The 25,980-nt window shown below is 36.3% G+C and overlaps 2 protein-coding genes across 2 annotated transcripts; one reads left to right on the top strand and one right to left on the bottom strand.

Moving 5' to 3' along the window:
* Nucleotides 1–1,350: 1,350 nt before the first annotated feature.
* On the bottom strand, nucleotides 1,351–7,992 carry fhl2b (four and a half LIM domains 2b). Its single transcript, XM_051897127.1, has 5 exons — nucleotides 7,493–7,992; nucleotides 4,884–5,058; nucleotides 3,252–3,421; nucleotides 2,982–3,168; nucleotides 1,351–1,877 (listed from the first exon to the last, which is right to left on the bottom strand). Exons 1-5 carry the CDS (start codon nucleotides 7,646–7,648, stop codon nucleotides 1,726–1,728), a joined length of 840 nt encoding a protein of 279 aa, XP_051753087.1. The 5' UTR covers nucleotides 7,649–7,992; the 3' UTR covers nucleotides 1,351–1,725.
* Nucleotides 7,993–22,530: 14,538 nt separating this feature from the next.
* dph3 (diphthamide biosynthesis 3) lies at nucleotides 22,531–25,765 on the top strand. Its single transcript, XM_051898188.1, has 3 exons — nucleotides 22,531–22,761; nucleotides 23,023–23,097; nucleotides 25,461–25,765. Exons 1-3 carry the CDS (start codon nucleotides 22,654–22,656, stop codon nucleotides 25,533–25,535), a joined length of 258 nt encoding a protein of 85 aa, XP_051754148.1. The 5' UTR covers nucleotides 22,531–22,653; the 3' UTR covers nucleotides 25,536–25,765.
* The last annotated feature ends 215 nt before the right edge of the window (nucleotides 25,766–25,980 follow it).

Raw genomic sequence — 25,980 nt, forward strand, 5'->3', positions numbered from 1 at the left:
TAATTTAGTATACACTGATCTATGAATATGCTAATTAGTCCCGCCTCCGCTCAATCGCACGAGCTCAGAGATCCACTCGGTCAACTTACTGAGGTAAACGCTGCACAATGGTATCGCTCTTTACAAAACTGTAATCAATATGATTAGCCTTTTGCTTGACTACAAACAGCTAATAATGTGTTGGTAATGTTACACGAATCCCTTGCTTCAGAGTGGTCATAGTTAATGATATGCTAAAGCCCGCTGGCATGTTGACGTGATTGGTTATAAGGTAGTTTGTGACATAAGAAACACCAGCGGTTTCAAACCGCGTTTTTGAAACTGTCTTTAGTTCACTGCAGTTTTAAAGAGAAAATACTCAGCAACGGTGTTGACTTATGAATTTGCACATGTTTTGTCTTAAAGCATATTAAAAACACCACATAGACAACATTAAAAACTTGATTTTCACCACGGGGGGCTTTAAGTTTATATATATATATATATATATATATATATATATATATATATATATATATATATTATTGATAGATTGAAAACCCATTACAACTTCCAGAGAATTATGTTCTGGTTTATGCACTCCCTCTGGAAATGGGTGTGTGTTTCTGCATATGGCAAATGTAATTTAAAATTTTAACACAAGGTGGAGCCATAGGCCAATTACTTCTAGTCTAATGTCTGACGACATCCATGATCTTACATTACTGTTGATTCATTCATTCATTCATTCATTTAAAAACATTATCTTTATTGTGTGACACCCAGTGCTGCCAACTGCTTTCAACTGAAAGTAGCTAAAACTGGTAGCTAAATGTCACTAGATGATATCATAATGACAAATTCATTGATCTATTTAAATGTGAATATAGATCAGTGGGCAAAATAAGAATCTAGATAAGGTTTGTCCAAGAAGGTGCTAGATTTGTCCATAAACTTTTGAAAATGGACTCAAAATGGAGGGGGGAGTCACTAAATCTACTGATAAAATCGCTAAATTGGCAACGCTGGTGACACCATGCTCTCTTTTTTTTCTTTTTTCTTTTTTTCACATCTAGTCTGTATGTCCAGACTGGAGATGTGAGATGTTGATCTATGAAATCTTTTTCATATAATAAATTGAACCCTTGTTAAGAATAGATTTGAATACACTTACATTGCTTTTAATAAGCTACAGAGACAGATGCAAGATGAATCAGACCTTTGGGTTCTGTTCTGGGTTTCACTGAAAGATAGAAAAGAACAGCTGAGGGATATTTAGAGTAAATGCGTTGAATGTCAATCATTTATTTTATAATTTTTTTTTATTATTATAGTGATCTCTTATAAGCAGTACTGAGACTTGCATGAATGCCTTTTCAAGAAGTTTATTATGAGCTACAGCAAATTCTTCACACAGTCTATAAATTACATATTGAGTCAAAAGCAAATATTAGTCACAAAAAGGTAAATAGGCAATAACACTTCTGTGCTTTATGTCTTTATATCTTAAAAAAGACATTTAACAATTATCACTCTGCACATGTTTCCTTTGGCTGGCAATATTTTAAACCCTGACCATAAGAACATGATACAATGTAATAGGCCTTCTTGGCACACACAGGCCTTTTAAAGTTAATAATCTAAAGAGAACTTTTATTAGACAAATATATTAGCTATGATAAAAGCTTTTATTGCTATTTAACTTTGATTAAAGAATAAAATGTTAGGAATTGCAGTGCTGTGTGATCAGATGTCTTTGCCACAGTCAGGACACAGGATGTCATCCCTCTCCGTCAGGAAGCCACGGCCCACCAGGGACACCATACACTTCTTGCAGTTGAAGCAGTCGTTGTGCCACTGTCTCTCTTCAAAGGAGATGTATTTGCTTCCTCCCAGACCTGTAACAAATCACAAAATAACAATAATGTCATGGGAAATAGGGCTATAATTTGCTAAAGTGTGATTGCTGGGAGACTCATACAGGCCCTGAGGTCAGAAAGGTCATTTCAAACCTGTATGACGTTCTTTTTTCCATTAAAAAACGTAAAAAGTTTTTTTTTTTTTTAAACATCATAGATGCTTTTCATCAACATGAATTAGAAATGGGGCTGTCAAAATCTCCAAAATGACAAAAATCACAACAAAAATATCATAAAAGTGATAGAAGGCATCAATTTTGGTCTGTTACTCGCATAATTACTATTGTATGGCTTCAGAACAGCAGCACATTTCTCATATGGACTTCTTTTAGAACACCTTCAACACTTTCTGTCAAATTGCCCAGGTAAAAATAAAGTATACTTGAATGCACATAAAAAAATACTTAAATACAAGCAAGTACATTCTTATTTTTTGTGCTAAAGTGCACTTGAAAAAGTATACTAAATACCACTAATACTTAAACTGATTTTTAGTGCATTGAAATAAAGTATACTACTTCGAAGCTTTATGAATCTTTTGTTTCGAATCTTTTGAAATTTCGAAATGCTTCGAAACAATTATGACGTAACGAAGCCTCGAAATCACGTGACTTTTGGCAGTTTGATACGCGCTCCGAACCACTGATTCGAAACAAAAGATTCGTAAAGCTTCGAAGCTTCATGAAGCAGTGTTTTGAAATTGCCCATCACTAGATATTGTGGAATAAAGTCGTTATTTTGTTTTTTTGGTGCACAAAAAGTATTCTCGTCGCTTCATAACATTAAGGTTGAACCACTGTAGTCACATGAACTGTTTTAAATATGTCTTTAGTAGCTTTCTAGGCATTGAAAGTGTTAATTATCTTGCTGTCAATGCAGGCCTCACTGAGCCATCGGATTTCATCAAAAAAATCGTAATTTGTGTTCCGAAGATGAATGAAGGTCTTACTGGTGTGGAACGACATGAGGGTGAGTAATTAATGACAGAATTTTCATTTTTGGGTGAACTAACCCTTTAATAGTGTTTATACTGATGTATAAGCTTGCACATTCCAAAAATAAGGAGATGTAAAATGCTCATACCGCTAATAGGGGTGGTGCAGGCAGCACACTTCTTGGCATACAGATTGCAGAAGCAGTTGAGGCAATAGGGAAATTCATCACGAGAGGTGAAGCGTTGGCCAGACAGCTGCTGCTTACATCCAGTACACAGGAAGCAGTCCTTATGCCATGGCTGGTCATGGTAGGTCACGCCCCCAGTGGTGATTGGCTGAGAGGAAACAAATAAGGTGTGATGTCATTTAATACTTTTCATATATTCAAAGTGAAATGTTGCATTCCAGCTGTTCTTACCTTCTTGCAGTGCACACACTGCAGTGCAAACTGCTTCTCGTAGCAGGGCACGCAGTAGTTACTGTTGTCTTTAGGAATAAAGCTCTTGGTTCCAATGGGCTGCTGACAGCGCTGGCAGGTAAAGCAGGTCTCATGCCAGCTGTTCCCCTTATGCTCCATCTTCCTGGAGCCTGAGAGACATCAAGAAAAATGCAGACAGACAAACAAACATCCCATGATTTGGCTGGATAATAGTGAGGATGGATTATTATAGCCTATGTATTAAACGGTTAGTTCACCCAAAAATGAAAATCATCTTGGGGAAGTTCATATTTATGAGATAGGAAGTCGTAATTAAAATTCACCCTCATGTCATTCTTTGAAACACAACATTTTTAATGAAACCTGAAAGATTTCTTTCCTTGCATTGAAAGTCCATTCCACCAAAACTTTGGCCCTTAAACAAGTTAATAAAGACATTTTAAAAGAAATTTAAGGCGTTTTGTGTCATGCAAACATATTTAACTTTCCGCAAGAACCAGTGAGCTTCTGTTGACCATTTGATGTGCTCGATGTGTGTGTGTCAATATTTATAAGTGAATAAAAGCAATCTGCTCATCATATAAAACAATCATGTCTCTACAGAACACTTTAGACTGCTCAGAAATATGGATTACTTTTACAATGTCTTTATGAACTTTTTGAAGCATCAACGTCTTGTGGAACAGACTTTCAAAGGAGGTACAGAAATCTATGGAAGCTTGTTTCCGCCGTTAAATAAAAAAGGTAATTGCGACTTTTTATCTCACAATTCTGACTATTTTTCTCACAATTGCGAGATATAAAGTCTGAATTGTGAGATATAAAGTCAGAATTGTGATATATAGTCTGAATTGCGTGATTAAAGTCAGAATTGCGTGATTTAAAGTCTGAATTGCGTGATATAAAGTCAGAATTGTGATATATAGTCTGAATTGCGTGATTAAAGTCAGAATTGCGTGATTTCAAGTCTGAATTGCGTGATTAAAGTCAGAATTGCGTGATATAAAGTCTGAATTGCGAGTTATAAAGTCAGAATTGCATGATATAAAGTCAGAATTGTGTGATATAAAGTGTGAATTGCGTGATATAGTCTGAATTGCGTGATATAATCAGAATTGTGATATAAAGTCAGAATTGCATGATATAAAGTCAGAATTGCGTGATATATGTCAGAATAGTCTGATATAAAGTCAGAATTGTGTGATATAAAGTCAAAATTGCGTGATATAAACTCGCAATTGCACGAGAAAAAGTTTATATCTCGCAATTCTGACTTTTTTCTTAGAATTCTGAGACAGAAACTCACCATTTGCATGTTATAATGTCCAATTGTGAGGGACAAAAGTTTATATCATGCAATTCTGATTTTATAACTCGCAGTTGTGAGTTTATATCTCACAATTCTGAGAAAAAGTCAGAATTTTGACTTTATATCTCGCAATTGAGAGTTTAAATCTCGCAATTGCGAGAAAAAAAGTCAGAATTGTGAGATAAAAAGTCGCAATTACCTTTTTTATTTTTTTATTTTAAGATACTGTCAAATGCCTCAATCAGGTTTCTAAAGGACTAAGAACATGTGTGAGGAGCAGGGCAAGCAAATCTTTCACTTACCTGGCATGATTGTCTTCTTGCACTCATAACATTTAGAGGAATACTCATTGGAATAACATTCAGTACACAGTAGTTGCTCGTCCTTGGTGGAGAACGGCTTGTCCACCAAAGAACGTTGACATCTGAAGCAGTGGAAGCAGTCATCATGCCAGTGACGGTCCTTATAAGACAGGTCCTGAGGACAAACGCATGCAGGTAAGGACAATTTGAACCTCCATTGTCTCACATGCATTAAACTTGGGTTTAAGGGAGAATGTGCTTGGCCTCAATGCTCTTTTTCAGCCTTTGAACTGCTAATTAGGGAGAGAGGGAGGGTAAAGGGTTCCTCAATGTCAGCTTCACAGCGGGTCACTCTCCAATGAGAGCCGCAGGTGCTGGCGTCTGCAACCAATCGCAGTGTGATCTGCCAATTGGTGTACGTTAGTGAGAGTCTGTCCCGGGCTGTGAGCACACATCGCCTCAGGATGAGTGTATGACACCACTGCTTTAATTATCCACCAATTTGGAGAGCGAGAATGTGTGCTCGTTAAATTGCTGGCCCAAGGTGCTATGAGGTCATGCTGATTGGCTGCTACTAGAGGGGGGAGCGGTGGCTAACTGGGCCAAGGACATGCCACACAGATGTGGCCCCACCCCAGGCCTGTCCTCAAGACCGGTGACAGCCTCCTCATCAGGACTAATGACCATGTAATGTGACACTAACGACAGAAACTCACAGGAGCCTGTAGAGAGAAGAGCACCACATGTTTATATATATGTATATATATATATATGTATATATAATTTAGGCTTTTATTCACATATAAATACTGATCAATGCATATACAGTGTCCTTTTGTACTTTTTATAGCGTGACAGTGGATTTTCAATGGACAAAAATTATGAGATATTAAAGGTGCAGTAGGTGATTCTCTACAGAAACATTTTTTTGAAAGTTTGAAACAAACAGCAGCCGCCTTTTACAGTTCCTACCGAAACAAAACAACCAGCCTATGCTGCGTTCACGCCATAACTACCGTAATTAAGCAAAGGCAACTTGTGACGTTCTAACCGGCTCAGACTCAGAATTATGTGTTTTCATGTCAACAGTATCAACACTGAAAAGAATCTGCAGCAGTCAGGTACAAGCTATCTAATAAGTTGTTTAAGTTCATAGATATTTTTGATGAAATCTGATGGCTCAGTGAGGCCTCCATTGACAGCAAGATAATTAACATTGCTACTAAAGAAATATTTAAAACAGTTCATGTGACTACAGTGGTTCAACCTTAATGTTATGAAGCAACAAGAATACTTTTTGTGTGGCAAAAAAACAAAATAACGACTTTATTCAACAATATCTAGTGATGGACGATTTCAAAACACTGCTTCATGAAGCTTCAAAGCTTTACGAATCTTTTGTTTTGAATCAGTGGTTCGGAGCGTGTATCAAACTGCCAAAGTCACGCCCCCCAGTGGTGAACCATTGAAATTTCGAAACACTTATGACGTAACAAAGCCTCGTTTACTGAAATTACATGACTTTGGCAGTTTGATACACGCTCCAAACCACTGATTCGAAACAAAAGATTTGTAAAGCTTCGAAGTTTCATGAAGCAGTGTTAATTGTCTTGCTGTCAATGCAGGCCTCACTGAGCCATCGGATTTCATCAAAAATATCTTAATTTGTGTTCTGAAGATGAACGAAGGTCTTATGGGTGTGGAATGACATAATTAATGATAGAATTTTCATTTTTGGTGAACTAACCCTCTATTGTCAAATTAAATTACACACACACATACACACACACACACACACGCGCAAACATATAACATTTAAAGCTGTACTAATAAATTATAATAATCCTAATGAATTAACTGTTAACAAATTGAAAAATATTGTAAATTATAAATTATTATTTAAAATTGAATTATATTGAAATGACACGCATTTTATCTTCAGTATTTATATTTTAGTATGTAAAGGTTATAAAAAAAGTTTTAATTTGTCTTTGAAATGGCAATAGAGGTCGGTGTTTCTGTCTCCAAGGTGAATAAGTGCTGGTAAATCCACAAAAGCTCATCTGGTCTCTTTGTTTGGTTTTGGACTCTCTCCCCAGCACTGATTTCCTGCTGGGTTCAGTCCAGAGTGCATGAGCCGGCATTCATGCTATTCCTCACCGCTCTCCTGGTGATCTCTCAGCTTTCAGAGGGTTACACAGAGCTCCAAATCATTGTGTACAGTGTTACTAAATAAAAATGCTCAAATAGTCACATCGTTCTAGATACTGAGCTCTGATATGGTGCACAGTCTGCTAGAACTATCATTCTAATGGAGGTAAGAAAAGTGCATATTTCTGGATAATTCCTGCTATTTAAGTTGGCGCACTCTTTTAAATATAAGTGCACTTAATTGCATTGAAAGTGCACATGTACTTGAAATCTTAAAAGTATAATTTAAAAGTACAGTAGTCAAAATATGAAGTGGATCAAAAAAGTTCATCAAAATTTAAACCATATTATTTCTGTAATAAGTAAAGTATGCTAAAGTGTACTTCTTTACCAGGGCAGCTCCAGCTGTCTTTCAGTAAAAACATTTAGTAAAGTAGAAACTGTGAAGATTAACATACTCTGTTGTTGCAGCCAATGGGTTTCTTGCACTCCTCACAGGTGTTGGAGTACAGGCTCTCATAGCACTTCACACAGTATGGATTTTCATCACGCAGGACATACTTATTCCCAAACAGAGACTCCTTGCAGTAGTGGCAGTCATAGCGCTCCGCCATCTTGGGTTTAAACAGTCCCTAAAAGATAAACGTGTTTTAAATGGTGCAGACAGGTTGAGGGGGTCATTGGAAATGCAGTTCAGATAACAGTTTGGAGACATGTTAGGCATGAAACTTAACTAGTAGGCCTATAATACCAGTGCTTAACCTCTTCTAGATAAAGGCTAACTATATGACGCAAACTTTCTAAAGCAAGAGTGGAAGGCGTGCCAACGTATTAGTCCCAGCTGTTGTGTCTCCCTCAGAAAAGCCCTGCTAATATTCCTGCATTATCTCTCAGAACTGTGTCCAGACTAGCATTTGTGCACTCAAACATTACCCGCTCTGAGCTCCACACCAATCCTGTGGCTTATTTTTTCAGATTGTCTCATTCAAACACAACAAAAGTCTCTGTAAAGCTCATCAAAAATAACTTACAACCTACATTAAACCCTACCCAAACGTGAGATAAAAATGCAACCACGCCATTTTAGCTTGCTTCTACAAGTCTTTGAGCTCTTATATCGAGCGTCCTATATCGAAGTCGTGTTTCATGGGACTCGTACTCGAGCGCTCTGCTTTAAGTGCAATGCTGTACCAGGTGAGCTACGGAGCAAGTTTACACCATCAGAAAAAGCCTTACAAATGGAGCTGAATATATGATGCAAACGTGAAATTGTATTAATTTACAAATCATGTACTAGTAAAGTGTTTTGAGGTTATTATAATGCAACTGTGTTGATCTCAACTGGAAGCTGCACTGAATTGTGTGAATAGGTTGTTGAGTTGTTGCAAATTGCAAAAAAAAAGACAATACTTACAAAGCAAACTAAGATTGTCTTGCTCAGAAGCAATGGTGATAGTTATTGGATCATTTGTTGCATGGTAACACTTTATTGTGATGGTCTCCTTTAAAGATTCTGTTGACTATATGTTGCACCTACATGTCAACTAACTTTTATTAGAGTATTAGTAGTGTGTTAGTAGACTGTCTGCTTAATATCTGGTAAGACTTTATCATGATGCTCCCCAACAGACAATCTACTGACTATACGTAACTTTGCAAGTACATGTCAACTTATTCTGCTAACACTAACCTAATAGTCTACTAATACTCTAATGAGAGTTAAGCTGTGTTTCCACCGAAATTACCTGGAACAATTTGTCCCAGGAACTTTTTTCCCCCAGACCGGTTGCTGTCGTGGTCTAAAGTACCGTGAAGACTGGACAAATTAGTCCAGTTGACGTCTGACTTCTGCATACGGTCGTCTGCCAGAAGCTAGTTATTTGAATTTATAAAGTTTTAAATATGGATATTTTTCTTACAAAAATGCGTAGCTTCGCTTCAGAAGGCCTTTATTAACCCCCTGGAGTCATATGGATTACTTATTTTTATGGATGGATGCATTATGTTTGGCTTCAAAATGCTATCCAAAATGCAAAATGCAAAATGCTATAAATCATGGGATAATTATCATTTTTCATTTTTGGCAGAACTATCCCTTTAATTTCACGATGTCGTCCATTGTTGATTCGAATAGCAAACAACTCTTACTGCACACACCGCAACAGACTTTAAAAAATGGTGGTTGAAATAAAATGCTGCGTAAAGTCAACCAATCAAAATGCTGCATGAACTCAACCAATCAGCATGTTCAGCGCCCAAGTCCCACCCCCAAAGTTCCTGAACTTTAAAAACGTTCTACCACGTGAGCAGGGACTTTCTGAGGGGGAAATTTTTACCCTGAACTTCATTTAGATCCTGGTCCCTGCGGTCGAAACAGACGAGTACCACCCCAAAGTCCCTAGTTCCTGGGGAAAGTTCCTGCGGTGGAAACGCGGCTTAATACTCAACTAATACTCTAATAGTTGACATGTAGGTGCAACATTACTTATATCAACAGAATGTCTAAAGGGAACCATCAAAATAAAGTGTAACTGCCTTCTGTTGACTAACCCTGAGCTATAGCCACTCTGCCACACGAAAGTTAGGTCATGATCTCATTGTTTGTGACCTTCATTATAACTTCATAGACTCCTTCATGTTCTGTATGTCTCCCACAGAGAGGTAGTGGAGTCAGCTAAATCTGCACTGTGAACACTTGTCAGATCACACTGTTGTTTCTGAATGGCTTCTTTGATCTGTCCTCAGCCTGGCAGGCTGGCACCAGCACTGGGCACAAGATCAAGAGAAGTCTCTGTGGTTTCAGCTGTCCCCAGTGTGTCCCTTACTATCAGTAAAGAGACGTATCTCCCTCAGTCTCAAACAGACAGATACACACATACATTACCCAGGGATTAAATAAGACTGGCGCAAGCAGGAGCTTAGCAGGAGAATCTTTTGAGTCATGTGAATTACCTTAATGAAGTCCCAAACCAGCCCACTCGTTTTCGATTAAACCATGAGTGATGCAGTGAAACGTGCAGCTAATTAAAGACTACAAGAGGGCCTGTGTTTGTGGAACCTTTTAGCCATAACTAGATGAACAGGTGGCTGTGGAGATGCCTGACACATTTATTTATCCCCATACCAACAAGGAACCAAAAAAGGGAGCAAACAGTACTACTACTTTTCAGGTATAAATCTCAAAACCTCAAAAACATCCCTTTAAAAATACAGACTGGCTCATCCTGGCATGTCCACAAATGCTCTTACATTTCAGTAATCATGTCAGCTTTAAAATGCAGGCTACTTTCCACTGTAAATCCTTAGTCTGAAGCATATATTCCATCTCTAATATGTTTTCATTTAATAAACAAACCACCTTGAGCTATTAAAATATGGTTCAGTGAAACAAATTTGGCTCACAAGCATTGAAACTATATCATGCCTGAAAGTAAACCATCTGTACATGATAGGATAGTCAGAAAATAATTTACATTATAGTCAAAATTGCTCGGAATAGACAGGATAGATAATAGAAAGAGAATGCGATTGGAAGAATTTATGTACATTAAATACAATATATCGATTGATAATAATAACATCAGATGTTTTCTGAAAAAAAAAAATAATAATCAGAAGAGAAGAGAAGAGAAGAGAATTTTCTTGATGCCCAACTTGCCTGTCCTGTGCCGTGATGTGCTGTGCGTCTTGGTTCTTGAAAGAGAGATGGAGGAGCGACTCCTGTGCTCCTTTTTATTGGATTACTCCCCCTCTGGAAGGGCAATGGGGTGATTGAAATGGGTTGGACAATTTATCAGGAACTATAAATACATAGACACCACTAAGCCACGAAATCAACTGCATGCACCCCGTACTTGACCATACATGCTCTCATGTAACAATTCAGTAAATGTATATTTCCACTGAATGGTGTAAGCCATTTTCTAAAAACTGATGTGCATCTAATAATTAGAGTCTAATGCATAACCTTAAGAGCGATGTGCATATATAGGACACTCACAAAATGGGTCTTTCAAGCTTAAAAGACCATCTTAGACTGTAATGATTTTCCATTGGTATTAGCTTCTTAACCAACAAGACTTCCTTTGTCATACTGCTCCACCCAAAATACTGGATGATAAAGAAAGTCTTGCTGGTTAAGAAGCAAGTTCTAAAGCTTGTGGGGATGCCAACACACTAGCTTCCCATCCAGAACACAACATATGCTGATGGCCAGCAAAGGTCAAAGTGAACATATGGGAAATCTGTATGTTCTGAATGGTTGTCCACTTAATATTGTACCAGTTTTGTAGAAATTTGTATTAATCATCATTTAAAATGATGCACTTTTGCATCAAATGCAAGACATTTCATTTGCACACAAGTAAATTAAATAATGTTCTGTACTGTCTGAGTTTAGATTAGAAGTACCAAAAATGTAAACCTCCAAAAGTATGGATTATGTTTAGTGAGATCTGTCTGGCAAAGTTGCCACAGATGAATTTGAAATGGCCTATAGCACAAATAAGGTACAATTACACAGATTGATTATTGCGTCACTGAGACAGAAACCATGTGAAATTCTCAAATTAAACATAAAAGTAAAAACTCTCAAATTTAAGTCTGCAAAGGCTGATAATGCCATCATTGGTCATGAAGATGTTCTGATGATTAGGCTGATGATTAGGAAGTCTTAAAGGGGTCGGATTTTTTAATTATTATTTTATAATGGTTCCCGAGGTGCACTTATAATGTTAATATGATTTTTACGTCAAATAATTGTCATAATTTAGAAATAAATGGCTATTTTCTACCCTGATTTTAGCCCTCTGATTTGAACGCTGTGTTTTAAGGGGCGTGTCTGCTGTGAGACTTCAGTGTAAACGCCCACTGCTGTGATTGGCTGACATCTTTGCACTTGAAATACTGTAAGTATTACATGTGGAATCCTTTCGAATACTTTTACCATTTTACAATCATTTTTACTTTTATAGCTGTTGAGATTAATGAATCGTGAAAAGTGTTGATTATTGCATAATATTTTATACCTATTCCTATAACATGGAAAGTTGCAGTGATTAACATTGATCAGATGTCATTGCAACGCAATTTCTGCACTCTCGCGAAATGCTTTCACCATAACTAACAATGCAAACATGATGTAAACACAGTAAGAGATTCACTGTGTAGTGTAAGAGCGTCACTATAACGAGATTTTTGGCAAGTGTCAGTTTTAGCCATCATAAAGAGAGCGTTCTTTGAAGTAAAAATAGTAGGATTATTCTTTATGAATTTAAGCGGGGTCCTTGTTGATTCCAGAACAGCTGATTCCTGATCTTTGAGCAAAAGTTTTTGGGCAAAGCCAGTCTCGTATTGCATCTTGTTCTCTAAACAGTCGCTGGTAAAACGTACAGTACAAACATGCAAATCAGCACTGACGTGAAAATAAAAAAAATAAACTGAATCCATTTTTCTCTGACATTGGGATCCTTCAGCAGCTGATGCAAAGATGATGTTTTTCCACAGCCAGGAACAGCACAATGTCTGCGTGGCATCGCAATCTTGTTATTATCACAATCTTATCGTAAACAACTACTTTAGATTCACTCGCTGCTCATCGACTGAACACTAGTGGGCGGGGCCAACGATGCGATGATGTATAAGTAGGCATTGCAGGATGTAGTAATGATACAAAGACCTCTTATATGCCAAAAGACCAAGTAAAATTTGATTTCTCATGTCATGACCCCTTAAAAAGTATGAGAAACACTTGAGAAAAGTGTTACCCATTCTCCTCTATGAGTCCATCCAACCCACAAAGGTCATTATTTGGCAGATGCTTTTATCCAAAGCATTTTATATTGCATTCAGTTCATGCATTCCCTGGGAATCAAATCCATGACTGTTTGAGAATACTCTGTTTCCTTATGGAACACCCCCACAGAATGTGATATTTGAGTTTTACCACAAATCGTCCCCATCCCTCTGCCCACAGTATGAGCAGAGGCCTGTGTGTGATATTGAAAAGTTGCTTAGTGACAGAGTGGAGGAATAGAAGGGAACTCTGGGAAGCTTTCGTCACTGTGGCTGATGATTCACAATGAGATGGTGAGACCCAACACCTGTTTGCTCCAAACTTTCCTCTCTCATCTGTCACTCCCATGGGTACTAAGATTTCCTCATGGCTAGAGCCGAACTCTTCTGCCAGTCATCAATTAACACTTGAATTCCCATGATCAGATTGCAAATGGAGGTGTTATTTATCCCTGGCTGTGACTATTATAATTTCAAGGGGATATAACTAGGCTACAGAAAGCCATTACCATTCTATATTGCTAATGATAATGATTTATTTCACGTGCAACAAAACTGACATGAATAATGATTATTACACAATGTTATAGGAACTCTATAATAAAAAGCACCACTGACGGAACAAGCAGCTGACAGTTATTGTGAAGAGAAACACAAATATCTTTCCAAAACAATCCAGTAGAAAATTAAAATCATCCAAAATACATTACGATGCATATTTCAATCCGATTTAAACTTGAACTCAAGACAATGTTAATACAAGCTTGGCCAAATATAGCTTTAATATCATAAAGCAATCAGAGAGATATTAATTTCAGTGATACACTAACCGTTTAAGCATTTCTAGCTGATTGTTCCCACTGCGGACCAGAGAGAAACCCAACTTCATGGTGTTGATAGTTCGTACCATCAATACAACACGAGAATGTGAAGACAGAACTGTGGATGGCACCAGAAGTGCACAGGCCAGGCTGATTAGCACACGTACGCAGGGCTGGCAGTGCCACACACCTCAGCCTCTCTGCCCAGTGATAAGGCCTTGGATAAATCCAGCAACTGTCTAGATTACAGTATGAGAGGTACAGCTCAAGCTCTATAAGGTCAGCAGTGATCCTCCTGGACCATCACACTGGCTGTAAATCACCCAGCTCTGCCAGATCTGACCGGTCAAACAACAGTGTACAGCTAAAAAAGATGTGTTAATGTCAGGATGTGATGCACTTTTATAGTGCAGGGTTATTTGGCCCATAACACATCTCTATACAATGTGTATGTGCCCATTGTTTAATCCCAGTTCCCAAAACAAGATGAGCTCTTCTGAGAACATTAATCTTGTATGGTAGCAGAACAAATATTAAAAAACCTACAGCACACAAGAATGTCCTTGTTACATATGTTACATGTACTTACTGTAGTAATAACAGTAAATTATGCATAATTACATGTAGCTAACCCTATTCCTAACTCTATAGTAATTCAGTACTTAAATGTATTATTACACTATAACAAGGACACCTTAAAATAAAGTGTTTTTTTGTTTTTTTACATGTATTTGTTATAGTATACTCTAAAAAATGTGAGGTTAAAAACAACCCAAGTTGGGTTGAAAACCCAGCGTTTGGGTTAAATGTTTGACCAACCTGCTGGGCAGTTTTATTTAACTCAACTATTGTTTAAAAGTGACTATATGTCTGGCTTAAAATGAACCCAAAATAGGTTGAAAAATTAAAAATCAGACACATAATTACTAGAGGCAACAATAATAATCAAAAGGTGAACATTTATTAATAAGCAATTTAATAAATGTTTATTGTTTAATCATTATTAATTAAACTTTTTATCAAATGTTCATTTATTAAATATATTAGTAAACATTAATTTCCAACATACTTTGGGTTCATTTTAAGCAAGCAATACAGTCATTTTTACAGTCATTTTTACATAATAGTTGAGTTAAATAACTATTACTACCCAGCATGTTGGGTTTGTCCATTTTCAACCCAACTTGGATTGTTTTTAGATTTTTTAGACTGTACATAAAGTGCGATCACACCAACTATTTTGTCATTTTCTGACCTGCATGTAGCTACTTTTCTATGCTACACACTTCTATGCTAAGGAATATCACATATATCTTACAGGAAGTTCCCTTTTAAGGTTTTTTAGGGTTACTATGGAACATGCAGTGAAATAACATCTAAAATGCCATCTAAAACCACCTGAAAGTAATCAACTCAGATGTCCAACCAGCACCAACAGTGCAAACTTTGTCCATTTCCATTTGAATGATTTATACATGACAATATTTTTATCCAATTTTGCTGTCTATTTTTGTGAAAATTCACTTTTAATGAATTCATTTATGATAACTGATGTTTTAAACTCATGCAGTCATCATGCAATATGTGTCCTGAACCATCTGTTGTTGGGCTCAGGTTTGCCTCTTTGGCAACTGTATTATCTTTTATTTTGGAACATAATGTTGCTGTTCATAAGAGGTCTCCGACACATGAAATGGACCCCTGTAGAGGCTTGGTGTAAGAGTCCACTGGTGTCCAGCAACAATATCCAAACAGTGACTTTACACCCTTCCACAGCTTACAACTCCTTAACAGAAGACCTTGATGCATTTGACATACACAGCATAACATTATTAGTGTCGTAGTTTTTCCCATTGACCTCAGGGTCCTGAAAAGTACCGCACTGTCTGGAGTCAATGCAAATTAAATTAGGAAAGGTTTAGTTGCTCATTACATTCCTTTTTTTTTTTTGTCATGAAACTTTATAGTGTCATGAGACATTCGAAAGAAACACATTTAGGCTTATGGATTTTTTTTTTTTTTTTTTTTTTTTCATGTTCAGTGTCCGTTTTTTTAACTTAAAATAGTAAAGATATCAGCATAGACGATTTACCATGTAACTTCATTATAGTGATTTTGATAAGATATAGGATTTCTTTTGGAACAAACCAAATTAATATCACCCCAAGAACCACTGGTTACTCGTTAAAAACTAATTAAAAAGGTCAATGGAACTCTGTGTTTTTCCATGCAAGCCCTAGTTTTTCTGTTTTCAGTCCACACAATCTCATATTTGGATTTATTTTCCTGGAAGATCTATTCTTTCAAAATGATGTGTTTATTGAATGTTAATTTAATAATTTATTAAGTTAAGTTAATTAAGTTAATTTATCTTAATTTATGTCAGTACAGTATAAATACATGAAGAGTTTTGGGAGGAGAGTGCTTGGATGTCTGCAAATAATTTAAGAAAACAAATTATTTATAACATTATATTTTTAGGACTGACAAAGTAAAATATTACAGCTTTATTTTAACAGTAAGAAAAAACTATTTTTATTTTAAAGGTTTATAGAAACATGGAAACATGTTTAATAAGTCTGAGAATGAATAATATATAACCCGAATTCCAGAAATGTTGGGACATTTTTTAAATTTGAATAAAATGAAAACTAAAAGACTTTCAAATTACATGAGCCAGTATTTTATTCACAATAGAACATAGATAACATAACAAATGTTTAAAGGGAGAAATTTCACAATTTTATGCACAAAATGAGCTCATTCCAAATTTGATGCTTGTTACAGGTCTCAAAATAGTTGGGACGGGGGCATGTTTACCATGGTGTAGCATCTCCTCTTCTTTTCAAAACAGTGTGAAGACATCTGGGCATCGAGGTTATGATTTTCTGGAGTTTTGGTGTTGACATTTGGTCCCATTCTTGCCTGATATAGGTGTCCAGCTGCTGAAGAGTTCATGGTCATCTTTGACGTAATTTTCTCTATAGGTGAAAGATCTGGACTGCAGGCAGGCCAATTCAGCCGTGCTGTTGTAATAGCTGCAGTATGTGGTTTTGCATTGTCCTGCTAAAATACACAAGGCCTTCCCTGAAATAGACGTCGTCTGGAGGGGAGCATATGTTGCTCTAAAACCTTTAACCTTTTACCTTTCGGCATTCATAGTGCCTTCCAAAACATGCAAGCTGCCCATACCTTACGCACTTATGCACCCCCATACCATCAGAGATGCTGGCTTTTGAGCTGAATGCTGATACCACGCTGGAAGGTCTCCCTTCTCTTTAGCCTGGAGGACACGGCGTCCGTGATTTCCAACAAGAATGTCAATTTTGGACTCGTCTGATCATAGAACACTTTTCCACTTTGAAACAGTCCATTTTAAATGAGCCTTGGCCCACAGGACACGACGGCACTTCTGGACCATGTTCACACATGGCTTCCTTTTTGCATGATATAGCTTTAGTTGGCATCTGCAGATGGCACGGCGGATTGTGTTTACCGACAGTGGTTTCTGGAAGTATTCCTTGGCCCATTTAGTAATGTCATTGACACAATCATGCTGATGAGTGATGCAGTGTCATCTGAGGGCGTATTCCACAATAATTCACCAGAATAATTCTCCAGAAAGTATTCCACAATCTTTTTACGCACTCTTTCACAGATTGGAGAGCCTATGCCCATCTTTACTTCTGAGAGACTCTGCCTCTTTAAGACATCCCTTTTATAGCTAATCATGTTACAGACCTGATATCAACTTAATTAGTTGCTAGATGTTCTCCCAGCTGAATCTTTTCAAAATTTCTTGCTTTTTCAGCCATTTGTTGCCCCTGTGCCAACTTTTTTGAGACCTGTAGCAGGCATCAAATTTGAAATGAGCTCATTTAGTGGATAAAAGTGTAAAATTTCTCCCTTTAAACATTTTTTATGTTATCTACGTTCTATTGTGAATAAAATATTGGCTCATGTGATTTGAAAGTCTTTTAGTTTTCATTTTCGGGAATTCGGGTTGTAATAAGATACAACATATTTAAAGATAACGTTATTAAATTGCTTTTGGCTTCAGTATAATGACAATATAAAAGGCAATTATTGAATTTCAGAACAGCTGTGTTTTTCTCATGTAGTATAAATGCGTCTTTATTAGGGGTGTAATGATACACAGAAGTCACGGTTCGGTACGTACCTTGGTTTTTGGGTCACGGTTCGCTACAATAGGAAAAATGGTCAAACTTTAGTTTAGGGTCCAGTTCTCACTGACTACTAACTATGACTTTTGCCTCAATAAACATCTAATTACTGCTTATTAATAGTTAGTAAGGTAGTTGTTAGGTTTAGGTATGAGGTAGGATGAAGGGATGTAGAATATGGTCATGCAGAATAAGGCATTAATATCTGCTTTATAAGTACTAATAAACAGCCAATATCCTAGTAATTTGCATGCTAATAAGCAACTAGTTAATAGTGAGAATTGGACCCTAAACTAAAGTGTTACTGGTCAAAGGACAAATCCATAATGCTAGGTTTCTTTTAATTTATTTTAAACAGACAGTCTGAACAACGCAAATGCAGTCCTAAATGATGGTACATACATTCTCGTACAGCTTTCTTTATCTTTAACCCCTTACGGTTTGACATATGATCTCAGATAAATGTCTACTTCCAGTTAAGTCGTATGTGCTTGGTATTCACTGACCTGATCTTCTAACCCATGATGTAATTTGAAAGTGCACATTCTGTCCCTTCATTTAAAATATAGATGTGTACTACAAAGATGTTAACTTAGTAATAAAATTACATTAACCAGTTCCTTGCTGTTCTGTGTGTTCATATTGAATTATTTGGGGGTGGACCACACTTATACTGACTTTAACAGAGACATCATGGACTACTTAAACAGCTGTGCTTAATTATTGACAAGGGCACATGACAGAGGGCAGAAACTTAGTTTAAGTGACTTCTTTACTAAAAAGTAAAAGGTCAAAACTACATGAAGCATGTGAAAAAAAAATGTTTAAGAAGGATTCCTATGTTGAATGCAAGGTCAATGATGAAAGACTTTCATTTGAACTGAAACTCATTTGTTGTTGTGTTAAAAGTCACCAGAGTATTAACCAATTTTGCTCAAATTCAGAATTCAAATTAAGTGACCCTAATTGATCCTCTACATTTAAATCTGTGCCCATGACTTGTTAGATCTTTTGCTAAGTTGATGTACAAAGACATCTTGTGTTTGTTACTTGTGCATATTATCCTAAGTGTTTTTAATTTAAAAATATATCTGTTTAAGATACTCATTGCTTTTGTAGTTAATTGCATCTTTAACCAAGCTTTTGAAGTTCACCCAGGTCTTAATTCACAAACAAATCCCTGCTGACACCCGTTATACAATTACTCCATCAGAGGGTCTTACTCTTTTCACCCTAAACAACACTTATTACGCACTTGCATGAATAAAAGTCTTTCGAGGATCTGTGTTTCTTCTTGTTGCCACAGAATAGATGGTCCATTGTGTTTTGGATAAATATTTAATTTTAGAATAGAAAATGATAAAGTAAACTAGAACAAATTAAGAGACTGTGAATGAAAAATCAATCAATCAATCAATCAATCATCAATCAGTGAGTCAGTCAATGTTTATTTGTAGAGCACATTTATACACAACTGAGGTCTATCAAAGTGCTGTAAAATGAATAAAAACTAAATAAACAAGCAATAGGCAATCAATAATACAAGAGAAACCCAAAATAACATACTTAAAATGAAATGTTAAAAGCCAGGGAGAATAAACATGTCTTAAGATAGTATGTAAAGGGGTCATGAATTGAGAAATCAGTTTTTACTTCAGCTTTTGATATATAACAGGTTATCATACTATAAGAATATCCTGTAAGTTTTAGAACTGAAAACTTCCTTGTTTGTCCAAAAACAGCTTTTATTGACACCAGGTCCATCGAACGACTTGTCCTGGGATGTGCCTATCTATCACAAATAGGTGAAACCCCGCCTCCACAGAAGAAATCAATGCCTACTTCATCATTGTAACGTTAGCCCCGCCCACTGGTGTGTTAGTGAGATGAGGAGGAGAGAAAAGCGATACAGGACTAAAATAACATTACCTTTCAAAGGATCCTAACGCTAGGAATATTGTTATTTATTTTCAATAATGTGAATGTCTCAGTTGAGCTCTATTTATTTGTATTCGGTACATTTCACTGTGGATTCTTTGGTAAATCAATTGCATTTCGGCGCTGGCTTTGCAAACAAACTTTTAAGATATGGACTCGACAGTAATGCAACAACATGTAAGTAACTGTGTTCATTCCTAATGCCTGATCTGATATTAATGATTCATGTACAGTCAGATGTTCTTTGTCTATGTGTCAGTAAATCAAACCAATGACTAAACGCTCAACTTTACATTGTTTCTCTTAGTAGGATAAAAATAATCTGTTATTTAAACGGTGATTAAATCATTTATAGTAAGCGATCAAAGAACGCTCCCTTTGCAATCACTAGAGCTGTCAATCATATAGCACGAGTTTATCAGTGACTAAGTTCTGGATTTGCACCAAAACTCCTGTTTTATTCAACGAATCTCTTAGTTACATCGTGTTTGCACTGTTAGTTATGATGAAAGCATTCGTTAGTGTGCAGAAAAAGCAGAAATCACTGCTTTCACTCGCTCAATAATATGTCTGTGATCGGCTACAATGTTCATCACTGCAACCTTTCATGCCACGATCTAAATATAATGCCATAGATCTAAATGTAATGCTATAATCAACACTTATTACAATTAGTAAACCTTGAGAGCTCTAATAGTGAAAAACATGCTAAGAGTTTTCGAGAGTAATATTTAGCTATTTCATATGCAAAGATGTCAGCCAATCACAGCAGTGGGCGTTTACACTGAAGTCTCACAGCAGACACGCCCCTTAAAACAGAGCGTTCAAATCAGAGGGCTAAAATCAGGGTAGGAAAAATGCCTTTAATTTCTAAATTATGACAATTTTTGATGTAAAAAGCATACTGACACTATAAGTGCACCTCAGGAAACATTATAAAACAATAAAACAACGCAGTTCATGACCCCTTTAAAAGCAGTGATGGATGGGCCATAATGTAAAGAGGAAGGCTATTCCAATGTTTCATTCCAGCGGTAGAGAAAGCACAATTGCCTCTTTTTAAGTTTAACTCTAGGGACAGTGAGTAGGCCAAGGTCACATGACCAAAAGTAACATATTGGCTCACTTGTTGCCTCGCTGCTTTATCAGACAATGAGTTTGTAGGCAGCATTTGCGTATGAAGGCACCTCATGAAACTGATTTTGGACAGACTTCTGAGGGAGCGTAACAGTTACTGCAAAATAGAGTGAGCTTTGTTGATAACTAAACAAATATTTAATTACTACTACTTTCTTGGTAGAAAATTACATCATAAGTGTAAAACAATGGTCAAAAACATACATTTACACACAAACTGACCACCAACCGCAAGATGCTATCTTTATTTTTTAGATCAACTGTCACAGAATGGAAGGCACAGGATTGTGGGAAATCAAAAGCAGTGAAGGATTTGTCTATGCTGCCTTCAAAAATCAATCAGATGAAGGTATCTCAGGAGACACAAAATGAAGCTAACTTTGGATGTGCCTTGATGCTTTTCAGCATTTTTAAGATTTCAGATGCAGCCATTGAATTAAATATGAAATTTTGTTTAGTATTTTCCTGTAAAATATACTCCAAAAATCTATATTTACGACAAAAATCTTACAGTGATTGTTGGGATGTTTTGGAACATGGCGACTTGTTATCATTAATGGAAGCATGAATTCCGACAATATACAAGACAAATCTTAAAGAGAATGCCCTGTCATACTGGAGCTATATTTGGGTGATGCAGCAGGACAGTGATCCAAAACACAGAAGCAATTCCTCATCTGAATGGCTTAAAAGAAACAAAACTGAATGTTTTGGAGAGGCCTGGAGATGAGGTGCCAAGATCCTGAAAGAGCATTTCAGATTTATCACAATCTCTCAGGCAGTTCTGCAAAGAAAAACGGGTTAAAGTTACTTCAGAAACAGAAGCAAAGCTCATTTCATATTACAGTGTTTAGTTGCAGTTATTCCCGCTGTCCAACTGGTTTAAGGGGCATTTACTTGTTCACAGGGGTGATATGATTTGCACTGAAAGAAGAAAATAAAAGATAAAAATGCTGCATTGTGTCATTACTAAAGTTCCCTTCATGCAATATTGTATTTTGCTTGATAATATACAACTAGTTCTCAAAAACAGTGAATAACATGCAAGATTTAATATCAAATACTTTTCATGGCACCGTATCTGCTGCATGTGGTCTCACGAAACCTTAGTTCTTGGGACAATCTTGTTCTTCTCACTTCTCTCCTCAAATAGCCCAAATCTATTTGACCAATTAATCCCATTTGCATTCCAAGAATGAATGCCTGTCTCTGAGCCTTTACTCCAGTTACGTCACAGAGACTCACTCAACTGCATGTGAAAGCTTAAAAATTGTGAAATCTAATTCGATACTAAACTAAATTCTTTCCCAAAATTACAACATTGGATTTTCACAGAACTTGGGATGATTTTTTTGAAAACATGGGAGGAGTGAAAACCTGTTGCCAAGTATGTAAGTGTTTGATGCTGTCTTGAGTCTGTTCTAACTCAATAGTGACTCAAATGGAAGCAGATCTTGCGTTGGAAAAGTTAGGTAGGTCTGCATGCACAATAATATTGATTGCAAAGTGAATATCCCACTGCATACTGAAAACCCCAGACGTTAACTGTAACTTTATACTGTACTCAAGCTATAAGAGACTTGTGCAGCATCGTGTTGATAGAAATGTGTCTCCTCCTGGTGGCTAAATTGTGAACAGCTGTTTGCTGCTGACCACGTCAAATTTGTGCGCCGCTTATGTCACAGCTGCCGCATGTTGTTGTTGAATCAGCACCGGCGAGGGTTTTTAACCAATAACTGATTTAAAATGACGGTGTTTCACGACGAGGTTGAAATAGAAGATTTTGAGTATGATGAAGAAACAGAAACATATTATTTTCCTTGTCCATGTGGTGACAGATTCGCGATAACGAAGGCAAGTTGTTCTAACAGGCATTACTTGACTAATCATTTCCAGATTCATCTATTTTCACTTTTATATAAATATGTGTGTACATTTATATATGATTTATGAAGAGTTGTATTTGAATCTGTAATCGAAGAACTACAAGACATTAGCTAAAAGACCATTAACCAAAACTCAAGAGTGTGAGAGTTTAACTAGTGGCAAATTTCTATAGGTGAACTGAAAAATACCCACTGTTTTGTTAAGATGAAACTTCTTCTGTTTTTTTAGGAGGATCTTGAGAATGGTGAAGATGTGGCCACCTGTCCGAGCTGTTCACTAATAGTTAAAGTAATCTATGATAAGGTAAGATGTTTAGTATGTTTTTTATATTTGTGTATAGCCAACTTGGCTTGGTCATTGATTTTTTTTTTTTTTTTTTGTTCTGCACTGCAAACAAACAAACAAATAAAATAGCGATAATTTAATAAACAATCATATCAGAGTCCTCTCGTTTGAGAGCTTTGGCTATTTAAAAAAAAAAAAAAAAATCAGCTAAAAAATTTAAATAAATAAAAATTGTTTTATAAAACTGAAGTGAGGTGTCCTACATTTTTTCTTGTTTGAGAAGCAGTTTCACTCAGATATACGTCACAGTAGGGAATAAAAGTCTATAGCATATATATATATATATATATATATATATATATATATATATATATATATATATTTCCTGCTGACTTAAAAAAAAAAAAGGCCTCCTTATAGTATCCGTTCAACTATTTTGAGTTTTTTAAACTCCATTAAGTGACCACTTAATGCCCCCTGATAACATTTGACCTCAATTTGAACACTTGACCTCAGAAGCAGCCTTGATTAGGGTTTTAAACGGGACTCTGGAAACTTGGCAATCCTTGTTTTTAGATCTGAGTGCTGCTTGTGACACCATTGATCATGAGATTCTACCCGACCGAATTCAGACTTGGGTCGGTCTATCATGTCCTGTCTTAGACTGGTTCAGATCCTACTTAAGCAACAGGGAATACTATGTTACACTGGGTACCTACACCTCAATGCGTTACGTCATTTCTTGTGGTGTTCCTCAAGGCTCAATTTTGGGTCCTCTATTATTTAACCTACACATGCTTCCTTTAGCTGGTGTAATTAACCAGTACAAAATTTCATTTCACAAGTACGCAGATGACGCTCAACGCTATCTTTCACCTGCACCAGATGCCCACAATTCAATTTCCACACTTCTGGACTGCATAAAATTTTGGATGTCCCAGAACAGCTAAACAAAGAACTTAGAAATCATGTTTGACAGTGACCTCATTTAAAAAAAAAAAAAAACATATTAGCATTGTTACTAAAACGGCATATTATCACCTCAGAAACATCTCCAGAGTATGTGACATGCTCTCCCCTTCTGACAATGAGAAACTTGTTCATGCATTTGTTACGTCTAGTCTTGACTACTGCAATAGTGTTTTTGCTGGGTTACCAAAGAGCTCTATTAAACACTTACAAAGAGTTTAGAGTGCAGCTGCACGAATGCTAACTCGCTCTAAAACTAGAAATCACATTACTCCAACTCTCAGATCCCTTCACTGGCTGCCTTTATCATTCAGAATTGAATTAAAGATCCTCTTGTTAGTTTTTAAATGTCTTCATGGAACTGCCCCAATAAACCTTTCTAATTTGTTGAATAAATATACTCCAGCAAGACTGCGCCAAACATCAAATAGTAATTTGTCGTTTTTTTTTTTTTTTTTTTTTCTTCTTTTGTGTATTTCTATTCTGTAAAGCACTTTGTAAACCCTGTTTTAAAAAGGTGCTATATAAATAAAGCTTTATTTACTTACTAATTGTTTTAAAGTCACCATGAAATGGAAGTTGTGATAGTCTTTTCTTAGTGTTTTCTCCCGTTGTGACATATATCCGAGTGAAACTGCTTTTCAACTGCGGGACTTGATATTGTCCATTGGGAATTAAAGGGTTAGTTCACCCAAAAATGAAAAATTCTGTAATTAATTACTCCCCCTCATGTCGTTCCACACCCGTAAGACCTTCGTTCATCTTCAGAACACAAATTAAGATATTTTTGATAAAATCCAATGGCTCAGTGAGGCCTGCATTGAGAGCAAGATAATTAACACTCGAAAGCTACTAAAAAACGTACTTAAAACAGTTCATGTGACTACAGTGGTTCAACCTTAATGTTATGAAGTGATGAGAATACTTTTTGTGCACCAAAAAAATAAAATAACAACTTTATTCAACAATATCTAGTGATGGGCGATTTCAAAACACTGCTTCATGAAGCTTCGAAGCTTAACTAATCTTTTGTTTTGAATCAGTGGTTCAGAGCGTGTATCAAACTGCCAAAGTCGCGTGAACCTTTGAAATTTCAAAACGTTTCGAAACACTTATGACGTAACAAAGCCTCGTTTACTGAAATCACGTGACAGGTTGCCCCGCCCTCACGGCAGTAAACACGTCATCAGAGAAGAGATGTTGCTGGAAGTAAGAGTTATTTTGATTAAAGATTACGAGGGTACGTTAATTTAAATAAACCATTTAATCATTTATAATAAGTATTAAAATAAATAATAAATCATTTATAATAAATACTGCAATATTCCATAAAATATGAATTGTCAATTATGATTTCATGAGAAATGTTTTTCAAAATCATGTTAATTTAAAATCTTGTGTTTTTGTTGTAGGAGCAGTTCATGTGTGGAGAAGTAATTGAAGCACCAAGAACATCAGAAAACAAACTAGAGCTGGCCCAGAGCTGAGATATCAACATGGACTTAATACACACATCTGTCACATCTGTTACTTACTACATATGCAGATCTTTTGTGAGGAAACTGACTGGATCTCATTAACTGATACGTTTTGCGCCCAGATTTTGCACATGAAGTACTATTCTGTTAAAGCTATTTATTTTATTTTTTTTTTTAAAAACCTTTTTAAAATATGCTCTATTCTTGTTTGAAAATAAAATTTTCACGATTTGAACAAATACTGTAATACTGAATGAATTAATTTATCTCTTTGTTTGGTTCTACTGTATGTAATTTGGTGATCTTCCTGAAATGCCACTTGCTGCTCCATTTCAACTCATTTTTAAACTATTTTTCACTATTTTATACATGTTTTGCCAGGTCTGTCTTTTTTTTAGCATTTTCAGAGAAAATGCATGTCTTACCGCACATTGAATATTCAGCAAGAATTAAC

This window comes from Ctenopharyngodon idella, chromosome 6 (genome assembly GCF_019924925.1).
Source record: "Ctenopharyngodon idella isolate HZGC_01 chromosome 6, HZGC01, whole genome shotgun sequence".
Lineage (NCBI taxonomy): Eukaryota > Metazoa > Chordata > Actinopteri > Cypriniformes > Xenocyprididae > Ctenopharyngodon > Ctenopharyngodon idella.

Coding starts and splice junctions, on each gene's coding strand:
- fhl2b (XM_051897127.1), bottom strand. CDS start 7,648: ATGGCGGAGCGCTATGACTGCCACTACTGCAAGGAGTCTCTGTTTGGG. Junction 5,059..7,492: donor CCATTGGCTGCAACAACAGA/GTATGTTAATCT, acceptor GTTTGTCCTCAG/GACCTGTCTTATAAGGACCG. Junction 1,878..2,981: donor CTGCACCACCCCTATTAGCG/GTATGAGCATTT, acceptor GATTTGTTACAG/GTCTGGGAGGAAGCAAATAC.
- dph3 (XM_051898188.1), top strand. CDS start 22,654: ATGACGGTGTTTCACGACGAGGTTGAAATAGAAGATTTTGAGTATGAT. Junction 22,762..23,022: donor ACAGATTCGCGATAACGAAG/GCAAGTTGTTCT, acceptor CTGTTTTTTTAG/GAGGATCTTGAGAATGGTGA. Junction 23,098..25,460: donor TTAAAGTAATCTATGATAAG/GTAAGATGTTTA, acceptor TTTTTGTTGTAG/GAGCAGTTCATGTGTGGAGA.